The sequence below is a fragment of the Cinclus cinclus genome, chromosome 5 (assembly GCF_963662255.1).
Source record: "Cinclus cinclus chromosome 5, bCinCin1.1, whole genome shotgun sequence".
Taxonomy (NCBI): domain Eukaryota; kingdom Metazoa; phylum Chordata; class Aves; order Passeriformes; family Cinclidae; genus Cinclus; species Cinclus cinclus.
Window position 1 is genome coordinate 28309711 of NC_085050.1, and position 25355 is coordinate 28335065.

General features: G+C 33.7%; 1 protein-coding gene across 1 annotated transcript in view; it reads right to left on the bottom strand.

The window, feature by feature from the left end:
• The window catches only part of SGCZ (sarcoglycan zeta), a 176860-nt gene that overhangs the window by 31921 nt on the left and 119584 nt on the right, over positions 1–25355 (bottom strand). The window contains 1 exon segment of the mRNA XM_062492813.1: positions 12626–12748. Coding sequence (XP_062348797.1) covers positions 12626–12748 — 123 coding nt within the window.

Sequence of the window (25355 nt, forward strand, 5' to 3'; positions counted from 1 at the left end):
TACCTCTTAAAGGCAAATTCTCTGTGCCACATGGAAAGGGGTATTTATTTCTGTTCTCTTTGCCATTACTGTAACGTACTGAGGAATTATTATGAGTATATGATAATTACTGCTGCATTCATACATTTTAGTAAATTGTTTTATTCATGCTAAGGAGGTCACAAAGAAGCAGGACAATTATCCAGATTTTTTAGATAGCTGTACTATCTTTTACTGTATTGGAATGCCATCTATAAATTATAATCAGTTATTTAGATGAGTGCATTTGTGCACCCTGTAGAAGTTCATCATATGCAAGAACATAGTATGTATTTAAAAAGTTTTCAAATGCTTCCAAATACTTCTAAATAAATGCAAAAATTAAAATCTGTGACAAACCCTCACATGTCTTTCCACAATGCAAAAACAGGGATATTTGGATGTAATACATTTTGGTGCCTTTTAGAGCAAAATTTAACGAAAATACTAGTAACTCAAATTCTTGAAAGTCTTTTTTATTTTTTAGATACGAGAAATAAAATGAAGCTGTAATATTAATTCCTTTCAAGGTTGTTAAAAGGTTTCTATTAGATATTAGCAGTAGCGATTATAACCTATTCTGAGTTTCTATTCCTGCACTTTATTAATGTTCTGGTTTTTGCTCTAAAAGTAAATTACATAGATGAATACAGCACGTTTAAATCTGGAATTAGGTAACTCTTTATTGCAGCTTTAAATGGAAATTCTGCAGCTGTGAGTGGAAGTGTGAATGTAGAACAGTAATTTTGTTACTTAATATTCTCACCTTCAAGTCTGCATAGCCATGAAGCTGTGCTGTTAATTTAGCAACAAAATGGATGCAAGTGTATTTCAAATCAGTTAACTGCAGTGACTGTAAACCACCAGTGGTTGTGTTAACAAACACATGCCTATTTGTTATGTGTAATAACCACAGGAAAGAGTCTTTTCTGCAGGAAAGGACAAGATACTAAAGCATAGTGCAATATGGGAAAGTTGGCTGAAATATGCATCTTTTCCAAAGACTCAGACTTTTTTCAGGCAAGAACCACAAGAGACATGCCACATACCTTTCAGGTGCTGTAGGAAGAGGGTTTACAGCAGTAATTTACTGCTAGATCTACCACTCCATTTTCAAGATGGGACTGAGCTGGTCACAGAGTAATTTATGATTTCCAGTCTCAATAGTTCCTTCTATATCACCAAGGAGCAGTATCCAGGACTCAGACTAGGACCACAATTCAGATTACTTGGCAAATCTTGCAACAGTTCAGCTCTGCTGTGAGTCTTGTGGCAGAACCTTCGTCTAGTCTTTGCTCTTTCACTGTTTGTGACTCAGGAGAGACTCAAAAATCACACTCTCATCACTGCTGCAATACAGCTATCATAAATTCACCTTTCACATACCTATCATAAAGTCAGACTTTTAAGATTTAAGTGCTTTCCACTGCCTTGCTACATACCAAGGCATGTCTAGCTAAAACTAGCAAAGCAGGCTTTACTGCTGCATGAAAATTTGGTGTGGTCAGCTACCAGAGAAACCTATTATTCCCATTCTCTTAAAGTAAAATATGTTCAGGCATTTTCAGAATAGAAAACTGAGTCCTGGGCACCAGAGTCATGCCTAGAGAACAGAATGTCATGAAATTTGACAGTCATCATGAAATTACTAATTTGCTTTATCATTTTTTAAGTTAAAAACACAGAAAGAATTAATTTCCTTTGTCCAGCTATCAACAAAAGCCCTTACTAGTTTCAGAGACTGGCAATAAGAAGTAAAAAGAAAATATATTTTATTTTGCATTTTCTTCAGATCAACTGTAAGAGGTATTTCTCTCTTTATCCACTCAATAAACTGTCATGATGTTTACCACTCCAGCTTTCAGCTTACACTGAAGAGAACGTGACTGGGAAAACCTCTATTCTTTTATTCTTAAACCTTCCAAAGGAATATACTACTTTTAGATTTAATCTTCCTTGTCCTTTAGTCTCCCTCTGGCTTCTAGACATCACTGTAAGTAATATATTCTGGGTTTTTTCAGCAGGATACTCCCTATGGTCCTTTTCTTGTTTTACATTAAAATTCCCTTTAGTACCTATACAATTTTTTACATTGTTTTTTGTGTAAATCAAATTGTTCTGAGTTACTGTTAGATTTGCTGTCAAGAAGGAAAATAAAAAGAGTGTTTTAATTAAAACTTCAAATTCAGAAATTCTAATTGTCTTTTTCTTTCTTTGTAAATCTGAATATAAACCAGGGAGGAAAGGCCAAGAATGACAGTGATAAGAAAAAAAAATGGAATTATAAAAAGCCTGAAACCAGTTCTGACATCTAAAACATTAAACAAACTTGTTGATAGATACTTTTTCTGCACAGTATGCTTTATCTATTGCATTTTCCCTGCTCTACACTGAGAGTGTAAAAACAGATTTACAAAGTAGTCCATCATTTGGTAATGCTGCTAGCATAAAAATACAAAAAATAATACAATTGGCTTGCTTGATATGAAAATAAATACGTTTTAGAAAACCATCTCCCCTTGATATTTGATGAGAAAAACTTTCAGATGCAACTACCAATCATACCTCATGCTTTCAATCATAAATTGGGACAGAAATTTTTCAAGTGAACCTAGCATTTGGCTACTTCCAGTATCTTTCTTTGTTGAGCTTGGAACCATCTGGGGACATAGCATGATATCCAAGTACTTTTAAAATTTTCCACGCTGCTGGTTTCTAGACCTCTGACCAACACAACACACTTTGCAGACAGTGATGTAGATAAAGGGCAGGAAAATGCCCTATCACACTGTAAGCAGTGTAACCTATAGTACTTGCTGTCATTTCAATCACACTTTATGAATCAAATTGGTTTAGAATGATGATACTTAAGGGAAATGGGCTAAAGGACATTTTGGCATTTGTGAAGTGATAAGGCTGTCTGCAAGGACTGGAAGGTATTTGAGGTATTTGTCTGTACATGATTATGCATGTGTGTCTGTTTATATGTGTGCTCAGATGTACTCTCTAGTAGTGTTTTTTGAGCATACTCACAAAAGAGGGTTCAAATGTTTTACAAACCTTATAGCTTCAATGAAAACCAAGATATGTGCTAAAGAACAGTCATCACACAACAGAATTCTAATGCTTTCTAAGTAGGAAGAGGTAGACAACCACATCCCACTATACCTATTACTGGTATTAGTGTTGTTAAGATCAGTACAAGTGTTCTTCATACATTAAACCAGTACAATTTATGATATTCATATTCAGTTCAGTTTACCGATGAATGTAACATATAACATGGAAACAAGGACATGTAGGTTTTAGTGTGGGTGACCAGCTACAGCACAGATGAGTTTCTGAAGAGAGGACCCTTCCTTGCTTACCTTGCTAAGCTCAATCACTCTATTCCTTCTTGTAGGAAAGTGTGCTTATTTATGCAGCTTTCTTATCTTTCCCTCACTGTACCAAACTGTAGTCAAAAGTGAAGTTGATAATACATCCCAAAAGCAATTAACCTAGGTGCAAATCATGTAGTGAGCTCTAATTTTTTGGTTGTGCAGCACACATTTCATTCTAACCAATGTGTTATAGCTTAAAAAAACCCCTGAAGACTATAAAAAAAAAAAACTACAATGAAGAGTTCTGTATCTAATATGTTAGTAAAAGCCAAGATTAGAAAGAAAAAAATGTATTGAAATTATATTAGATGACTTGTGACTAGACATAAAAAGGAAATATCTGAACTCTTCTAAGGCTTATTCCTCTCTGTGATCATTAAGTTCAAAACCAAATCAAGACCAACAAGTTCCTCTTCGACAGATGATATAATTAGCTCTGAAATAAAAATGAAGAAAAATTCTACATTCTCTACAGTCAAATTATTTCCCTGTTCCTCTATTCCTTCACTTAAAAGATTTGTGTATATTTTGTTGATTAGTTGGTGTGAGGTGTTTTGTGGGGCTTATGGTTTTTCTTTTAATCAGTTGGGGGTGGGTTTTTTGTTTGTTTAGTTTGGGTGCTATTTTGAGTTTTGGGTTTTTAACTGATAGATAACATCCCTTGTTTTTCAACAGGTTGTTTCTCAGGGCCTCGAGACTGATATGAAATTCTCTTTGAGATTTTTTCTTTACGCAGCACCAATTTCTTCTCTCTTCCTCAGAAATAATTCTTCTGTACAACTATTCCTCCTCATGGATGTAAATTCTATCCAGTTGTTTACTGAACAATGGTGCACCAAACAGGACTAAACTCTTTGAAGAGGACCTTGCCAGTGTGGAATAAGTGAGAAGATCTGCAGGGCGTATTCCTGTTTACACATTCTAGCTTCTTATTTGACTTTCTTGTTTCACATGATGCTCTTCACCTTTGATCAAAATGCTTTCTAGCTCTTTTTCTGGGGATACCTTTAAGTATTACTTATGATTTCTTTGATTTGAAAATTGACTCCTAGAAGTAAATTAGCTTTTTTTTCTGTTGTATTTCCCTATGACTTTGGAGCAGGGGATGTTTTCATTTGAAAAAAAATAAGATTTCTTTTCACCTTCACATTCTCAGTTCTTTCCCAATGATCAGCAACACTTCACACATTACTTGCTCAACACAGTGTCATTCTTACAATCTGCATGTCTTTTGTACAATCTTGATATTTTCTTTTTTTTTTCCTTAGTCTGTTTCTGTAGTTAAAAGTCTTTTGAAGTTAAAAGAAACATGAGGCCCAAAATAAAGTTACTAGGCCCTATGCATTAGATGATTCTTTTTCTTTATCAAAAGCCTAGTCTGTTTTTTTACTTTTGGTATGGTGGTCAACATTACCACATAGACTATTTGCCTTTTCTTCAATACCCCTGAAATACAAATAATAATCTATTTTGAATCTCATAGCAGTTATGCAGCTTTCAGATACATCCACTTCTGCCTGGATATTGAGTTGTTTTCTTCATTCTAGTTTTGTGAGATAATTTTTACCACAGAAAATTTAATGTCTTTCACAGAATATGTATTAATTTCTACCGCTCTTCTGGAATTTGCATTACCTATTCTGAATTTTTAAGCATTTCTGTCTATACTTCTAAAATTTCATAACACATACATACTTACATATTTTCTGATACTTCTTAAATTTCATAACACATACATACTCACATGTTTTCTGAACCTTGAGAAAAGCCACATTGTTATACACAACTCAAATACAAAGTCCTATATATATATTGATGATATTTTTCTACAGCCAGAATGATGGCTTATTATGTTTGTGTCTTGGTGTGCTGAATTTAATGCTGTCAGACACTGTGAAATTTAAACTCATCATTAGCCACAATGAGGATAGGAATTTAAATTCACAGTGCAGGATGAAAGCTGCAGGCCGAAAGCTGCAGGCCATATTTTTTTGGTCAAAATAATTTTTTCTGGAGTTGCTTCCTGTGTGTGAAATCATTCCTAACTTATAGAAGTCTGCTATGAATAAGATTTGAAATGTATTGCAGAGCAGACATTATTGGAATCTGTGTTTTCAACAGCTTTGCCTGCATACCTGCTTTAAAAACAGGTCTAGGGAAAACAGTGAAATCCAAGATGTCACTGGTGGTGAGCTAACTTTTCCTCTGACTAAGGCTTTGTATCAAACTGCGACTGCCGTGGACTCAAACAGTGCCTTCATGTGAGGTCTTCTGCTACTTTCCACCTAAATTTAGTCAGTCCATGCAAGTTTGTAAAGTATGATGCATGTCATAACAAATGCTTTCATAATCTCACTATGCAGTTTGTGGTTACTGAATACATTAACTTGTGCATAAAGTTGGGATAAAAGTTTGCTTAAGGTTGGGTAAAAATAAAAAAGCCACTTTGTAGGGGTTTCTAATATAATTCAGAGAAAATGAAGTGCAGGTCTGATGTGTATCACATGTCTTACAGTAAAAGGTACATAAGTATATTTGTAGTGAAAAATCAGATGCCTACACTATCTCCTGCAAATGTAACAATATTCCTCCTATTCTGAAAGCTTTACAAATTGAAATCCAAATAATTTCATCTTATTGTGCCCAATGAGAATACTGCTCTAGGACAAAGAAAAATATTTTTTTGGCCTGTAGTGTCGCCATTATAGCATGAGTATTTGGAACCAAGTGCTTTATTTTATTGAACTGAAATCCTATAGTGTTCTGCAGCCTGACCCTTATCTCCAACAACAGATTTTTTTTTTTTTTTACAGACATAAATAAACCACAAGCAAGTTCTTTAAGACAAAAAAGAAAAAAGGAAAATAGAAATGTTGGAGCTGTTTTATGATTCACCATTCCCTCCCGTGAATAGCTGTATCTTAAAAATAGAAATGGGTCTGGCTGCTGCAATTTAAATGCATATTTTCAAAACTACAAAGACTGAGGGCATGTGAGTGTCAGACTTAGTTCAGGTTTAAGAGTTAGAATGTTGTTGCAAAATCTGAACCCAGTTAATACCTGGTTCCTGCATTAAAACCTTCTGAATGTTTAGTGTGTGTTTTCCAAAGAAGTTGATTTTGTTTGATTTAAGAGTTAGCTTACTAATAGTAGGGAAATTTTCCACTGAGCTTTGACCCTTCCCTAGGTCATCTGGATTTGCCTGGTATAATGTAATTCAGATGCCTCAAACTAGAACTATTTTAAATTGCATCTGTGGACTTTACACAGTCCTTCATCAGGAAGTGTAGAGTATGATTAGGAATATGATGCCAAAACATAGGCAGTTTTCCCTAAATTATTAGCTCTTACATTGGCCACAAATATCCAGTAGCTTAATCTTGGTGCTAAAGGCTTAACCTGAAAATCAGATTCACTTGGTAAGTTTGAACTGGCCTCTGAATTGATGCTGCTCTGTACCAGAACAGGGAAAATGATCTCCACTAACCTTGAGAAACTGCTGGCTGCATTCTGCAAGGGAACAGCTCAGGCAAGAACAGAATCAGCTTTAAAAAAATAAACCCTATTTAACAGAATTAAATAGATTACAGCCCAGAAGGAGAGGAAAGGATTAGAATCTGTCTTCCCTTGTAACTGATGCTATCATGAAAAAAAAGAGGGAAAAAAGTCTATTATTTAAGGAGAATTATTCAGGAAGTACGGATTATAAGGTTGACTCTCTAGGTAGGAGATAATTTTCTTCTACTTCTATTTCGAAGTAGTGGTATTTAGCTGTTTGGGGTTTGGATTTTTTTGTTCTTTTCCTTTCTTCTGCCTGATTATATGCTGGCTTCTTCTATGTCTCAGTCTACAGAACAGCCCGGATGAGTATTTTTCACTGAAATAGCTGTAGAGGAACTGAACACATTTTCCTGCTCCTACAGAACTGTTTGCACGTTTGTCTGCTTTTTTGGTTTATTCCCTTTTCAGGAAAATTTATTTTACCAACACTTATTTCACTTTACATATGTTTCTGAGACCAATTCTTCTTTTCCTTCCACATATTTTTAAGTGCCAAAAAGAAAAATCTTTCTTTTGCCAATAAATTGTTATTATCCTTAGGTTAATGTATTCCTCCAGTAAACTACAAAGACATCTGCAGGCTGGTGTAAGTTCACACCGCTTGGAATCTGAACTGGTTGGATGCATTCTACCTTAAAATAGAAGATACAAATATATTTAGGCAATGTCCTGGATAAGAAATTTATTTATTTATTTACTTACTTATTCTCACCATTTGTAGCCTTCCATAAATGTTTCAGTTCATTGACAGGCTGGAGTCATATATATATATATATATATCTATCTATATATATATATCTGTCACTGTAATCAGCTCTGTAGTTCTACCTCCAGAGTCATACCCTGCCAGGTTGTTTTGTCAAAGTGGTTAGACTACCACAATAATATCTTTCAGTCAGAGCTCCCTTAAAGGCAAGAAAAGACATTGAGTGCTTTCTTGAGACCTAAATAAGCTTATCAGAAGCCTTATTCATCACTGGAGTACATATTAATGTACTCATTACTCAGGAAACACAGAAATCCTATATATGTGATGCATTTTAGTTACTGACAGATTATGATAAAAGAATTGGGTTCATTCAGTGTTCAGGATACCAAGAACTTGTCATATCTGCTTAGAGGATTAAATTTTAGTACAACATCAAATACAGTAGTTTTACTGTGGTCAGATAATTTGGCTCCATAAGCCATCTTAAAATGATTAAGTGTTTCCCTTCATCTTATGCCACTTCGCTCTCTAAACTCGATCTGAACTTCTGTCCTGAACGACAATCCACCCACTGAACGTGGCAAGTGCAAGATCTTCTTTCTCATTCATACTGAAATTCTTATTCAGTCCCTCAGTGCACTAGATATAAGCCTAGTGTAATAACCACATACATCAAATAATAAGTTTTTTTCTGCATTTCAGTACTTGTTATAAATATTTTATTTCTACTTCTCCAACCTAATTTGCAATTCACATATATTTCCTCGTAATTCTGTCATATTTCCTTTTTATAGCCATAAGCCATATTTCTATTTTATCCTTTCTTTTTTAACTACCTTGGAAGACGTTTCTATATTTCAATTACCTGCAGACTCCCAGTCCTGCAGCATAATCTTAAAATCAAAACTGAAGTATTGATGCACTCCTCTGCATATTATTTCTGATTATTATTAGAATATTATCAGAATATAAGTATACTAGAACCTTCTGAAGCTTTCTTGACACATTAAGGCTCTCATCTTTCATCTAGTGAAGTCAATGACTGATCAAAAGCCTGACTGAAACCACTGCAAGCATATGCTTCAGTGTAATGAATAAGATACCTGCAGCCCTTCACACATTTTCCTGACTCTGTTTTGGTGTCAAAGTAGTTTTGACCTATATACATCTTGCTATTAATCTGAGAAAGTTATCAAAGTATGTACTCTACTGTCCTTTTCCAACTTCCATTTTTCTACTTGATTGTGCTATTTGACAAAGAAGGGTCTTAGTAACTCATAATGACCACCAAATTTTTTATGCCTCTTTGTTTCTCATAATACTGCTAGCAAATATGTCCAAACCTTTTTGCAACTTCAATTCCCCCAGTGAGAACAATTTTTATGTTTGAAATATGGGAAAAAGTGTTCTTCAACCAATTAGATCATACAATACAGATGTGGAACTTCATGTATCTAAAAAATGTGCGCTTCCAAAAATTATGAAGTGGTTGAACTCTACAGAACTAAAATCTTGGTAAAACTATAACTGACAAGTTTCTAAGTAGCTCCTTATTTCTTTTTAGAGAAAAACGGATTACTGTTGACATGTTAATTACCATAATAAGAAAAATCAGTTATATGCAGAAAGGAACTTGGGTGCTGTGCTAAAACACACTATACCACCCAGATATGCAGCAGTAAGAAAGAAAATAATCCAGCAATTAAGAAAGTAGAAGAAAACAAGATTAATTAGATTTCCTTAAAGGTAAGTAATATTTTCCAAACAATTTAGACTGGGTTATTTAGAAAAATAATATAGCTGATTTCTACATCTAGAAAACAAATTGATTTGACTGCAGAACAGCAGTGGCTTCTGATTGACAACCTATCTAATTTAATTTGCAAATCTAGTTTTGCTTTGCCTTTTTAAAGTATGAATAATAAACATAAAAAGCCACATGTGCAAGTATAACTTATACAGAACCTATGTAAACCTGGAGCAAAACAAATTATACTATAGTTTTTATGGGTCTTGGAAGAAGGGTCAGAGATGAAATCACGTTTAAACAAAGAAGGACATAGAAAAATGAAGGAATTTTATGGATCAAAAGAACATGTAGGAAACAACATGAGAGTTAAATTACTGTCTTGTCCCCTTTGAAATCATAGAGAGGGAAATACCTTTTTCAAAAAGCAAAATTTTTACAAAATTTGAATAGAAAAGTATAAGTTGAATGGCAAAAAAGAGAATTTCCATTAATTTGCATTTAGACTTAACCAAGAAAGCCACCTGAGAAGACCAAGGAGAAAAAACCTTATTTACATTGTAAAAAAAAAAATAGGTGCAATTTGACTAAAACCAGATAAGTTCCAGGTTCCTTCATCCATCTTATACAGCTGCTAAGTATGAGTTTGCTTTAAGGATAAAAGGAAAAAAAAAAAACTAACTATACTAACAGAGCCATCCAGTGAAGGTTTTTATATAACTTTATTTCACAGCATTTTCTCAGAAAAATGTACACTGACCTAAGGGATTCTTAATCTTTCTCAAAAGTGCTCTGGCAGGATAAAGCTGCCCCATGATATGTGCTTGTACTCTCATGAAAAAGGTTGACCAATACAATTCTGCTACAAGAGTATCTTACAGACATCATATTCCAGTTAAAAGAAAAAGAAAAGAAAAAAAAAAAAGGTAGAAAATTTTGAATTAAGATTTAAATAAGAGCAGTAAAAATCAAACAGATACTCTTGTTCTGTACCTGCAGAGAGACCGAAGACTCTGTGATGCCATAGATGCTGTCCATTGGAACAGCAGGGTGAATATAAAACATGGAGAAAGGTTTAACCATGTGCAGAAAAGAACCCATGAGCCCACTGGAAAATGAGCTTATTGTTACTACTTGTTTCCCCATTTCTTTAACAATATGCTCAATTCACCAAGCCTTTCTCTTTCCTCCCTCCACAGCTCTATGACACATGTTAAACTTGGTGGCAGGAGGCATCTCTGTCCAAAAGGACAATAGACAGCTGCAATTATAACAGCTCTCTCTAACAACACAAAATTTAAATCCTTCTTTCCTTTCCTTGAGTAACAAAGCAGAAAAGAGCTAATGCAGTTAAAAGAGGAAGCAAAACTAGCAATGTAAGGAAGAAAAAGAAGTTTAAACTAAACCAGCCAAGTGCCAAATTTTGAAGTGAGAGATTCTTAATATACAAATATATAACTGCAATAGGTCTAAACCAAAAAGTACTGCTTCTGATTCTATATTTTTCTTATCTGGGAAATAAATTGACATCTGGATTATTGCCCTATATCTACTATACCTCTCTTCTTGGAATAGGCTGGCTATATAAAAATTTACAAATAAAAATGTTACATAAAGTAAACAGCGAGAAGCTGTCAACTTAATCTTTCAAGTTTTCATTAATCAAGAATTTCTTAGACTGACTTATGATAGCTTGTTTTTAAAAGCTGAGCATTAAAAACCATTCTTCTGAATGGAGGAAAAATAATAATATACAAAAAATCCCATATTGCTGTGGTAGATTACAAATGCCCATGGGCATACTTTGAAAATTAATTACCAAAATAAATCATTTATGGGACACATTCCCAGTGAAGTGTTTCCAAAGAGTCACTATTGATTGCTACAAAAGAAAAAAAATAATCATTGCATTGTAGTACCACCCTTAAATAAATACGTGTGAGGGCTTTATCTTCAAATAAGCACATCTTATTTTCTCTTTTTTATATTCAACTTCTGTTTTATTTCTCCTTCCATAATTCCTTTCCTATATTCACCCCAAGGCACCAAGGAAATAAAAAACACAAGCTTGAGAAAAATAAACTACATTAAAAAAGTTCTGGTTGATGGTTTGACATTATGATTTCCTGCCAGGTTTCATCAGTCATATCATGCCATGTGGAGTAATACAGTCTGATTGATGCTGCTCACAGGGACTCATCACCTTTCATCTGTTTGCTGAAGAATTTAAAGATATCACACAATCTTTAGATAAAACTAATTCTTATGGTGCCAAATGTTTGATTAAAAAAATGCTCAGGACACCTAAAATTTATGAATGCATTTGTCAGTGGCGGGAATCTAATGCATTAGATTCACCATTTGTACGATGTTTTATTATTTAACTTATGATAGATGCTTTGAAATCTCCTGTGTTAATTGCACATTTAAGATTAGTTTTCTCAGTCTGCAGTATTATGACCAAGTTTGAGCCTTAGCAGGATTCACCATGATTCTCTTTTGCCATGTTATGCATGATGGGGCCCAGCTTTCCTGCAGACTGCTGAATACCTCACTGCCCATGGAAAGCAGTGAATTAATTCCTTGTTTTGCTTTGCCTGTGTGTGTGACTTTTGCTTTACCTAATGAACTGTCTTTATCTACACCCATGAATTTTTTTTTTTATTGTCACCCTTCCAATACTCTCCCCCACCCACACTGGTGGTGGAGTGGTTGTGCAAGGCTTAGTTACTGGCTGTGGTGAAACCATAACAGCAACCTTTATTTCATTAAAAACTAATACAGCCAAACGAAGGCAAGGTTTTTCAGCTAAGCCTCATGAAATCTTAATTCATATGGAAGTTAGACTTGATATTTTGTATACAGAAAAAACAAAGGTCCCCATATAAAATCTTTTTTCTCATTTCCAAGGAGCATTACCTAAACAAATGGCAAACACACCACAAAACAATGCTTAATGGTAACATATAAAAGCCAAAACACAGAGGTAAGTGCAATTTCTACCACAGTTGGTCCTGCAGACTTTAAATTGAAATGTACCTTTAGAGGAATTGATATTTAGATTATGCAGTATCTTTTGGTTGATAATGAGAAGACGCTTTATTCTCCGGTGGATTACAATTTTGTAGAGGATTGATAGTTTAATTATTACTGCAGGTATTAAAAATATATGTTTACATAAATTTAGAGTCTTTATTATTACCATACCTGTTACTTTCAGTCTGTCTGCTCCAATGACAATCTCATCTTCATCTGCAGAAAACAATACTTTTCCACCATCGCTTGCTCTCACTTCAAATCTCTTACACTGAGCTTCCACGGCATCAGCTCCTGAAATAGAAGGAGTGGTCATTCCATCTAAGGTATTTTGTAAGAAGTAACCATTGGCACAAATGGAATATACAAAACATATCAAATACACTATGCTTTACTAAGATATTTGGCTTTATGTAAGATTGACAGATAATTTGCATTATAAGACGCTGTTAAAATAGTTTACAGAAATAACTATGAAAAACATCTATTTCAGCATTATGCGGAAATCAACATTAAAATGTAGAATGTACTTAAATAAAGAGATCTTGAAATGCCAATTCAGACAGAGCTTTCTGGGGTTTGTTCAGCTTAAAATGCAGTTTCTTGCCAACGGAAAAATAAAGATAACACATGACCCTATTCCATCAAGACATAGAAATCAACAGCAGAAAAGGGTCTTTTTCATTCAGTTCTAATGCAAGTTTAGACAACAGGATAACAAAAAAAACCCACAACAAAACAGCAAAACAAACAAAAAAACTCCACAAACTAAGATATCAAAATTTATGATAATTTTATGAAAAAATATTGTCAAATGTCTCAAAGCTCAAAAACCCTAAAATAATTCTGAAATTGGACAGATGTATGAAATTGATCTAACTTCAATGAAGAAAGTTGGCAGGTGCTGAGACTTTTAAATTTACTATGCTTTTAAATTTACTGGTCTGATTCTTACTCTCCAGTGTTTTGCATACGAAATCGTTTCTGAACATTTCATTTTATTCATAAATGAAAGGAAAAGTCACTTCTTAAAATGGCGTTGAAAAGCCAACTGCATAGGGCACAACAAGATATAAGGCAAGATACATTATTTCAGGGAATAATAATCTGAAATTTTCTCTAGGATCCTTAATTAGACTTGTAATGCATTCCTGGGATAAATCTATATGCATAGAAATCATGTGGAGGGCACTATGAACAAAGAATTTTATATATATTATTTCAGTTTAATAATCTGGCCAGAAGTTTGTAAAAACTTGGTTTTTAGTTTAATATGCAAATGCACAGTATCAAAATATGTAATAAGGACTATAAAAACTGTGATAATGAATTTTGGTCAAGGAATTGCCTTAGCAGCTCATAATTTGCAGAATCAGCTATGTAATCAAAACAATTCCTCTTACTTTCAGATGAACTTATGTTTGTACTGTAAAAAATTTCTGGCTATTTTTTGATTCACAAAGGAAAAAGCAAATGAAAAGGAATTATCAAAATAATTGCGATGATGCACTTTGTTGAATTTAGATATGTTTAGTATGTCAATGTGTAAAACAGTATTTTATCCCGCTTACCCCCCCCCCCCCCCCCCCCCCGCTGAAGTTTGTTTAATATATGCTAATTTAGGTTGTTGGCTGTGTTTTGAAAAAATACAAAATCTTCGTAAAAACAGACAGGGGAATATTTCATATTTCAGATTTTTGAGGATCCCTGTGTCCTGCAACCAAACTTATGGTTCAGGAAACCAAAGGATAACTACAAATAACTTAGTACTAAATAGTTTCATCTTTTTTTAAAAGAGCTGATGATAGATTAACCACCTAAAAGCAAGTGTCATTACAAGTACTGTGATGTTACTAATTTACACCCATCAAAGTTGTTAGCTCTGTAAGGAAAAGAAATTAGCACAAAACGTGTCAGAAATCAAAAAGAGAAAAGACCTGCCACATTCTTACTCATTATATATCAGTGTAAGTGACAGCCCATGTTTCAATAGCAGCTTTAAAAATTGTGATGTATTTAGGGTTTCATGAAAAATGACTGAAATAACAATGATCTTGAACTTTGACTAAGGAATGCACATATTTTAGCTGCTTTTTGTGCTGTTTCAGAATCACATTGTATAAAAGTACACCTAGAATTCAGGTAGTCCAAAATATAATTACAGGAAGTAACTAAATTTTAATGCTAAAATAAATGGGCTTTTACTTCATGTTTCACTGAGGACTTAATAATGTATTGCTTGGTATTTCTTAGTGCTGAAATGGTAGTGTGTTCAAGGCACTTGAGGGATTACTAAAAAACATAATACATGTTAAATCTTTTTGACATAGAACCAGGTGTGAATGGTATAAAGCTGGTTTCAAAAAGTTAAACTGCCTATGGATTAATCAGTGCTATCAAAATGGAATTCTGTTTCATTACATTTTCATTTCCCAGTTGAAATAGGAGCAAGCAGCTGCATTTGCAATGTATTAGGGTATTGTTTTCTTAGCTGTAAAGCAAATAGCTGTGTTCCAAAAACATTCTACAAACTTACACATCTCATAAAATGTCTGAATCTTTAATAGTACTACTAATAAAAACAATGCATCAAGTCTTAGAATATTATGCATGAACAAAGGAAATATTCTCAAATTCTAACCTCAAACTTGTAGAGCCGTCACTATTTTCAGCATATTTTGTCTGCTTGAATAATGTATACTTCAGTCCAGAGAATCATGTATAAAAATATATCTTCTAAATTCTGTTTGGACAGGTAATTTCTATCAAACACATGTCTACTTGATAAGTTGTTTAGCTTTGCTACTTATTAGTGTATTGCTATTCTACTTCATACTAGACATGGAGCTGGCTCCATAACAGTTTTAATCAGGAGATGTCTATGACAAACTCTTTTTCTCATCCTGAGTTAAGGAAAACTATTAACTTTTAAATTCAGCTGTATAATTCTCAATTAAATTATTACGCTTCTGTAAAATTCATTTGATTTAAAGTATATAGATGAAAAATATATGTGTAATATTCATATATACATGGTATGTAATGATGGTTTTATAACACATGCTTGCTGCACAGCAGCTGTATAATTGAAACTATCATTAAACCAACTACATTTAAAATGGTACAAAACCTAAAGTTGTTCATTTTAACTGCAGTGAAGATGCATTAAATGAAAATGTTGGGCGGTACATGCAGTAAAACTAGAAAATCATGGTTCTATAATCCAGATTAACAGTAATAGAGATTAAATTTCAAGATAAAAAATATCAGCTTTGAATTTGAAGAAAGTTTGACTTGCAAATAAAGTAATATAATAATAAAAATATGAAGAAAGCATGTTCAAATATTTTGCATTTAAAAGTCAATGATTACTTACAGCACTTCATTATTATTCAGAAATACTGATTAGAAGCACTATTTGCTGTGAAAATAAATAGTTACAAGAACTCTCCAGTCTTACAAGGTTTAGATATGATTACAAACACTAGCAGTTGTGTCTGATTTCTCAGTCACCTTCCATGTCCACCTGGCAAACAACAAATTCAAACACAGAAAAAAATTAAAAATTAACAACCTTAGATTAAATACAGGGATCAGAATTCAAATGGAATGACCACAAATTACCTTGTAAATGGGAAACATAATAAAGTTCAATATACTTTCTTCTGATTCTTCAAGGAAAAATTTAAAAATTAAAAAAAAATTAAACATTCATTAAAAGCAGAGTTTTTTACAGAGTCTGGATGAAAATAAAGTTACTTTTATGAGAATGTGTTGATGCTTCTGAGATTGGAGATTAAAGATGTAAAGCATTTCTAATAAAGATTCAATACTCATCTAGGTCTAAGATCAATTTTTCAGAAGCATACACCTAGATTTTTATATATATATTCATAGGAATGTTAGACATTATGGTATTTTTGTCACCAAAGATCTTAAAAAATTTTCAATGAATGCAAGAGCAATTGTGCAAATTAAGAGAGAGGTTGATCTTCAAGGTTTCCTGCTTTGAATGATTATCTACTCAGACAAGGGAAGCTGAAGCAAATGCTAGATGAGAAGAAACAAAGCACAGTTTTGTTACCTTTTTTGAAAGTGAACAATAACAGCTGTCAACATAAATTATTAGCATAGGAATAAGCCATACATTATTGTAGGAGGAAACTCAGTAGAACCATCTGAATCAGACAGGACACCACCTTCATCATGACCTACAGAACCAGTAACATCCATGAAAGATTAGTGATATTGCAGGTTTAGGACTTTGTCAAATGAAATCTGACAGAAAAGATCTGCCGTCCCAGGCAGATTTTACTTCTAGGAACTTTGTGGAATCATAGAATCATTATGGTTGCAAAAGATCTCTATGATCATCGAGTCCAACATGAACTCAGCACTGTCCAGTCCACCACTGATATAGTATATCAGTTTTACTGGAAAACACATCTGAAATACAGTCTGTCACCTCTGCAGTAGATAGAATACATCCTTCCTGCAGTCTGCCCTCCTGGTGCATCTTGACAGTGGAACCCCAGCTATGAAAATAATATGTGGAAGCAGCATTGAAGTTGCAGCAGACAACACCTTCCATCCTACTTCTATATGAGGCCACAACAGTTCAAGAGCAATTCTGTGCTTTTCTGCCTACTATCCCTAACATATGGTAATTTCCATGACACTCAGAAATTACGTGGCTGAACAGACCTTTGGTCTGATAAGATCCAGCTGTTCATAATTTCATCATCTGTGAGCAATACTCATGCGGGAATGAAAGTAAAATGTGATTCTTTGCTTCTTGAAGGTTGTTTTGAGCTTTAAGTCAGCGCATTTATTTTGCTTCTATAACGGTTGAAAGGATGTGCATTATCTGTAATTTTAGTTATAATATCTTAATTGCTTATATGGGTCCTTAGATAAGAAAGCCAAGCAAGACAAGCAAGACAAAGAAGATATGTCAGGCAACAAAATATAGGTGTAGGACTTCACACTGTGTTTAGCTCTCCTTATAATCCCATTAAGTTTAATTTACTCAAAACATGATCTAGATTCTTGAACTGAGGCTTGTAGCAAGTCAAATGACTTTTGTATCAGACTGTTTTTCTCATAATACTGTAGAAGTGTTATAAACATATAAAAATAGAATAAACTTATTAATAATAAATTAATATGCATGTTTATGTAAATGTATATATTTTAAATTAGATTGTTGCATAAATATTTAAAATATGAAATAAATAGTAGGTTAAATAATACATAAATATGTATTATTTTTTATTACCAGATCTATTATATTATCTTTCCTACATGCTTTCCTTTATTGTCCAGGAATCTACCTTTGTGACATCAATAAATAGCTACAATATGTTAGCTTCTTTTTATAGCTGCATTTATCAACTTAGCTTTCATTGACAAGCTCAAAAGTCCAGCTCATGAAACTGCATTATTTATAACTCTAACGTGTTTTGTGTGCTACAAAATGTGAATGGGAGTAGAAAGCTTAGTCTTTCTAACTCATCATGAATGCAACCTGAATATTACTAAATCCTAAGAGAATTTTTCAAGTTTTCCATTTTATCCTTAACCCTGTAATTTTTAGCTTTTTGTGATGTGATTTGCTTTTACAACATAACTAATTTACAAAGCTGAACATACACCTTTCTGAAGCTGAGGCATACTGAAGCAGTCTGGGCACTACTTTTCCATACAAAATTAGTGGGAATATTTCCATTGTCTCTGTTAGCTGAAGTAGGCTACAAGGTTATAATTATGCTGTTTGGTCATTATGTTTTATGAAAATACCAAATTGTTTCTAAGTAGCTTCACATTCCACTGAAAAGAGAGTTAAAAACAGGCAGAACAACTCATAATGAGATACCTGACTACCTGCTGTACTTGATGTATACCACATTCAAATGAATTAGCAAAAGCACACAGAAATAGTAAGTAAGGGGAGTTATGAAAAGTCTCCAGTAGATAGATGAAACTTGGAGACAAAACAAGACTGTTGAATTTCGCCTTGGGAAAGATAACATCTTGCAGATCACAAGGTCAATCATTCCTTGCTAAACCTGTTACTGTTTATCATTATATATTTCCTTTAGGTCAGACTTCTAGCCAGACTTCTCTATTGAACGTTCTACCAATTTACCAGAAATTCTACTGAAAATTCACTGATATATAAATCTCTATATATTTGTTTTATTCTTTTCTTAAAAACAAATCAAATTTTTGACTTATTGGCATCTTTGGAAGCCTAATCTCTCATCTGCAGGCTGTCTAAAATAACTGCTAGTAGTGCAAGGACCTTTATGCATCCTGCTTTATCACTCCGAGGTAACTGCACTGAAAATGAAACTGGATGAAGTGAAATACATTAATGTAGCCCAGTGGTTCTGTACCTTTCCTCTTACTCATTTATCCTGTGACCTTTTTAAATAACTGTTATGGATCTTACTTTGTGAAGATTTAAAAAGAAAAGCATTTCAGCTTTTTCTTTCTTACTGGTAATACTCTGTAAGCACTAGGCAGTTATTCAGAGACTTTTTTCCTGCCCTGCAGGCATTTTGAACATTTTTTTGTATTTTATTAATATAAATTAAAAGCTAGCAAATATTTTTCATCATATTCACAGAATCATTCATGTTGGAAAGACCTCCAAAATCATGAAATACAATGTTTGACCAATTTCCATCTTATCAATATAATCTCTATGTGTCTTTGTTATTAAGAGGTTGGCTTTGCATCTTCCTTTTTTGTTTTTTCCTGACTTTATTAAAAAGATACAAATTATTCTTCCAGATGCTTTTGGCAGTTTCCCATAGACTTTCAATAAAATCTGTTGTGAGCAAAAATACTGTATAATATTATCTACAATGTAGTGAATTAGACCATTATAATTTCTCTGAATACAAATCAAACTTTTTTGAGATAAAGAATTGAATTAATCATACTCTGAGAGAGAAGACTTAAACAAAGGACAGAAGCTACCACAGTACTTAGAAACTTTCTTGAAAAAGAACCATTAAGAAACACTACTTTACATTTTTATAATATTAATTCAATATTGATAGCTACTATATAAGGAAGACTACAAAAGTCTAATTTTTACAAACTGACTATTTCTCCGATTATCTGTTTTAGCTAATGAGTACAAATATGCTGAAGCTATCGACGCAAAATGTCTTAGCACTTCATATAATCACACTTTATCTGAGAAAGATTTAATAAAAGAATGTACAAAATGCTAAAAGATAAATGACTCATCCACAAAAAGTAGTACCACTGAGTAATAAACAAGAGAAAAAGTATGCCTGATGACCAGAAATGATAATTTTAAACCCTTCTGCTAGTTGGCAGATCAGTGAAATGCATTTGTAGATTTCTGAGCAACTAACATGCATTATGATGATGGCACAACACCATGAGGGGTTAACCCAGCTCTCAGGATTTCTGCATTATCCATTTAGGAAATTACTTGTCTCCTTGCTCTTGACAGTGGGACAATGGCCAGAAAGCTGCAGAAGCAGGATAAAAGCATATTGGTCTCTTAGGTTCTGGAAGTGTCTCTTTTGATTAATGATCTCAGTGGAGTTCACTGTTGACTTCTAACACATAAGATGCAATTCAATTCACTGATGAAGACATTTACCTCAAGCCAGTTACCCTGCTGACACTGAAATTCTGTGTCTTTGTGATTTGAACCACTGCCAGGTTGTCTACGTTTTAAATACTCCACTTATGGGGTACTTCGCTGATGGGAAATCTGAAGTGTCTTTAAAAGACTGTACGATTCTGCATCTAGAAGGGAATATAACCTAGATGCAGATGGATATGTAAATTCAGAGACAAGACCTGCAGCATAGGTGGAATTTTTGTCTGGACTAGCTGAACACTTTCACATCAGAAATATAGCAAGCCAACCAGAATCACTCAGCTAGAGAAAAAGAAATGTGCTAAATTAGCACCTGGTTTCTTCTTCTGCACCAGAAAAAAATGGGTAGAAATCTTTAAGTGTGTGAAAATTTTGAGGTCATAACATGTCCAGATGCCTTGGCAATATGTATGATAAAAGAGCAATACAACAACTTCTGCAATCAAAATATCTGCGCAGAATAGCACAAAAGTAAATCATGAAGTTTTCAAACCCTAATGTTGTAATGTTTGGAACCTTAGCGTATTTTAAAGGTAAGGTAGTCCTTAATTGTTTGGAAAATTTATTTGTTTTTCCAATTGATTTGGAAAAAAATGCTCACTCTATGATTTTGATCTCTAACTCATCTTAGCGATTCAGTGAATGATAATTATTTCCAGTGACTAGTTAAATTCAGATTTATGGAATGCTTTTCTTCACAGGAAGAAATATAGTAAAATTTAAAAATATTATTCTAATAATTAATTCAATGCCATCTGCTCATAATTCAGTTACAAATACAATATTTATCACTCCAAGAATAGCCTAAAAAAAATAAGTTCTTTTCAGAGACATATTTCTGTATTAAAGAAATTTTTAAAATATATAATAAATATACCTTTAACTATGCCGTACATGCTTGAGACAAATTACATCAAGACAGATCTGCTCATCTATAAATAGCATAATTAAACATGTCTAGCATTGGGATAATATGGAACTTGAAACTTAATTCTGTTCTAAAAGGAGGTAAATAAAGGCAAATAATTTAATTTATAAATAAACAAAAAAAGCATCAGTTTTCTATCTATGTTTATTAATTGATATTTTCCAATGTATTTTTAAAGCACACGCACACTGTTGCATTGAAGTTGGTTTTGGAACTATATTTTTATAGTTCTTGGAGCTGTGCAATAAATAGAAATTAAGCCTCAATACTGATGCTTTTTAAAAAACAACATTAACTGCAACATAACATTGAGATGAAATCTCTGATAGTCTGAAGATATAGGAGGGTAAATCCCATAAAACTGAAATTTTTTCATTACTTATTTTTTTAATACTAGTCATCTAATTTATATGAATCGGAACTTGCTATCTAAGAAGTTCACAATCTCATATGGACAAATAATTTTCATGGGCAAACACAAATGTTTCCAAGCCTGACTGTTCACTTGCAAGAATCTCATTCACTAATAGAAACAGGCTAATTTCCCATAGATGTTTCAGTAAGAAAACTGATAGAACTCAGACTTTTGAAAGATAAGTTTGCTGAAGAAAGAATCTAACTCTACAATCAAATTACTTCTCACTTCTGCTTGACAAATCTATTTGCTGTTATTTCAACACCTTTATGAACACCAGCCTGCTGTTGAATTTCTACCTCCAAGTGTTCTCTGCAACTCTGAAATAAGGAACACCAGAAAGATCTCACAGCTCTTCTCTTTCTTTTAAATTATGATTTTTTGTATTTAATTAACTTAAAATCGGCATCTCATTTTTTGCCCCTATTTTGTCCTTCACCCCTTAGAATAATATATTCCTGACAATATTAGTGAGCAGTCTGAACATCAGGGAGAAAAGGGGTAAAAATAAAATCTTAATGTCCTGTCAGAGACTTGTTAAAGGTCCAGATGTTGTAGGTAATTTAATAATACTTAGCACACAGCAGCAGCCTTGTGAATGTCACAACACATGCACAGCAGCTGTTTTTGAAGTTAAATGAAGTATTAGCTTCAGATAAAGCTAAAGACAAAGAATTAGAACCATCTTTGTAAGATGTATGCTGCATCCTTCACCCCATTCCTATACCTCTAAAGCCTATTTATATACTTCTAAATAAGCCCATTTCTTTGACTCTTGGGATGTCCCTCCTACAAAAGGAAATCACTTCTCCTTCCCTGCTCTGAACATTTAGGCACTAGTTATGCTGTCTGTACTGGCCAACAGCACATGGGTAACAGCAGATGGCAATGGATTAATGTTTAAACACTAACACTTTTGCACCACCATGAAAACACTAATTACCTCTTCCCACTCAGATTCTACTTCTACAGTTAAATCAATCAACTATTCATAGTTCCAGGTCCTCTGATAGCTTATGTGGTCACATTGGGTGGGGTGGGAGGAGGATAAAATATTTGAGAATTACAACAGAATACCTTTTTCTCCTGTTTTTCAGTTCTAGTCCAGACTTGCATTTAAAATGCAGTAAGGTAAAATAAAAAGCCTATGAAGCACCAAAGTAAGCAGAGGACTGCAGTACCACTGTCAAAAAGTTATTGATAATTAAAATCTACTTCAGTATGCATGCAGACTCACTACAGATGCTCTGGGGTCGAAGTTAGCATTGACATGAAATACTAAAGGCAGCAAGTTAAGGCTCATACCAAGTGGTTTGGACACATCTCTGCACAGTCACTGTTGTACTCCTGTTCCCCCCTCCATAACCCTGCCTGGAAAACACTGATTTAGTGTTCCCTTTAATCATTTTTGTATCACCTCTAAAGTGACAGTGGATATAGAGCACTGTGTTTTCATGAAAAAAAGAGAGGCATGTATTGGTTCTTTTTGAAGGCTGCCCTGCAGGAAGCCAACACCTCACCAGTCCTTAGCATGCGAGATGTTCCTGCCAGCACCACATCAAAAATAAGGTACCAGACCTTAAAATTCCCTCCACATTTAGATCATGGACAAACAAGGAAAGAAAATAAGCTGCATGTGTTTTGTCTATGGTAGAAAAAGAAAAATATAAAGACTATTTGTAGAAAGTACAAAGTAAGTTTTTCTTTTTGTCTGTAAGTAACAGACAGAAAAGATGCCTTCCACGTTAGATCCATACAAGTTCAGATATGAATTAACATGAGCTGTCCCATGTATCTGAGGTAGAAACAGTCGTTCTGATCTCAGATTGAGGGGAAGAAAAAGAGAAGAAAAGCTGGATCAAGACTCAAATGACAAAAACTTTTAGAGTCTGAAGAAGGTAGAAAGAAGAAAGAAAATATAGTGAATGCAGAAATAGGGGTAAGAGGTCTTAAGGCCTCAGCTCTGGAAGTACTGAAGTTAGTAAGATTCAAAGAAGATTATGAATAACACACTACTGAGGATCATAAAGCAAAGAATCATATCCACTGCATAGACATTTTGGATAAGCTCTTTAATACCAACAATGTATAAGCACTTTCTCTCCCCTGAAATAACCATGCTGAAATTGCACAGAATTCAATTACTATCCTACTGCTGCTTGCAGTGGTGTTTATTCATAGAGAATTTTTAATTTTGGCATCTAAACTGATGTGATATGCTCTTGTATTTCAGGAAGGAGATATCAGGCTAAATAATGGCCATACCTACAAGAAAGAATGACCACTTGGTCCTGATAACTGACAGAGAGATATCTTACTACTCTATTTTTACAGCACAGTTTTATGTAGCAATTCATGTCGCAATGACTTAAGATATATTTTTATACCATAGAGTATTTCAAATATTAACGAGAAATGTAGTGTTATGTCTGCACATAACATATAACAAAATCATCATAATGATATTAAAGGTATTGCTTGAAAACTGAAAATATACCTGATTTATCAAATGCAATCAGAAGTACTGTGTAAAGTATCTCTCTCTTGTTAACCAAGCACAAGCTGGATTTAAAATGGTTGATGTAGTATATTTAACAGTTTTATGAGTTAATTGAGTAATGGATGTGTAAAAAAGTACTATTTTTCAATCCATTTAATGCAAGGGCTTGTCACAAGGGCATATTTGCCATAGCTGAATTTCAAATGCATATATGAAGATTAACACAGAAAATGATGCAACTAATTTACAAGTGAAATAGAAACAAAAATTAGAAAGGAATTGTCTGTCTCTTGATGCTGAATCAAAACAAACAAACCCAGATGCTTTCTATTTTTTGTAAATTACTTGAACAGAGAATTGCAAGAGAAAAATGGGTGGATTTTAAATAAATTATGATGTTAATTTTTTCAGGATTAGGTTGGCAGACCCATCAAAGTTCTGGCAAATAGGTCAAAGTTTGGACCAGTTTTCAGAGAGTTTCACATTTTCCTAATACCACACTTCAGGTTAATTAATTAATGGGAGTGGATTCTCATCATAGTTTAGCCTAAGTCATTAAGAGTAAATATTAGGTGAACTATCATAAAACCTGTTATAGCACAGATGGTTTGTAAAAAGACTTTTCTGTGGACCAGACAGACAGAAATGGAGGCAACATCACGTTGCACTGTAAATTACAAGGAGGGATGAGACTCAGATTCCAGCTGGACATTTCAACTGTTTTGAGGAACATGGCTCACTTTCTGACTGCCTCTTGGCTCATCTCGCGTGCTTTGCCAGGAGGACACATAAAGCCATATGGCCTTCCAGGCACTGCTCCATCATTCCTTCTGTATTGAGTCCTGAAGCAGAAAGAAATCCTTTAACCCTGCAGTTAAGTACAAGGTAAACTAACCTGCATAAAAAACCAAACAAGTTATCTTCAATCTACCTCCATTTAAAAGACCTCACTATGGATTTACCACACGCTAGCAGATGAGATGTATTTTCACCTCCTGATAAACTGTTTCTATTCCTACATCTGGGAAGAGTGCTTAATTATAAAAGTTTAAGAAACATCATAATTTAAAACCAGTACAGTCAGAATGTATAAGGTTTTCCTGTGTAAATTATCCAAATATTTCTTGAATGACAAGTATCTAATCAAAAGGTAACCGGGGAAACATCTGACAGCCAAGTGATGTTCAACAGAAACTTCCACTTAAGGTGAAAAAAATCTGAAAAAATTTAAGCACTGCAAGTAATTTAGCCCAGAAATTAGGGATTCTGTGTTAATTTATTTTTGTATCAGAAAATTAAGAGGCAATGAAGTAACTATAACTTAAAAACCTTCACTACAATGAGAATAACTTGATAAGTAACAAAATGCCCCAAAAGAAGATTTTAAGCTATTACATATTCAGTCTG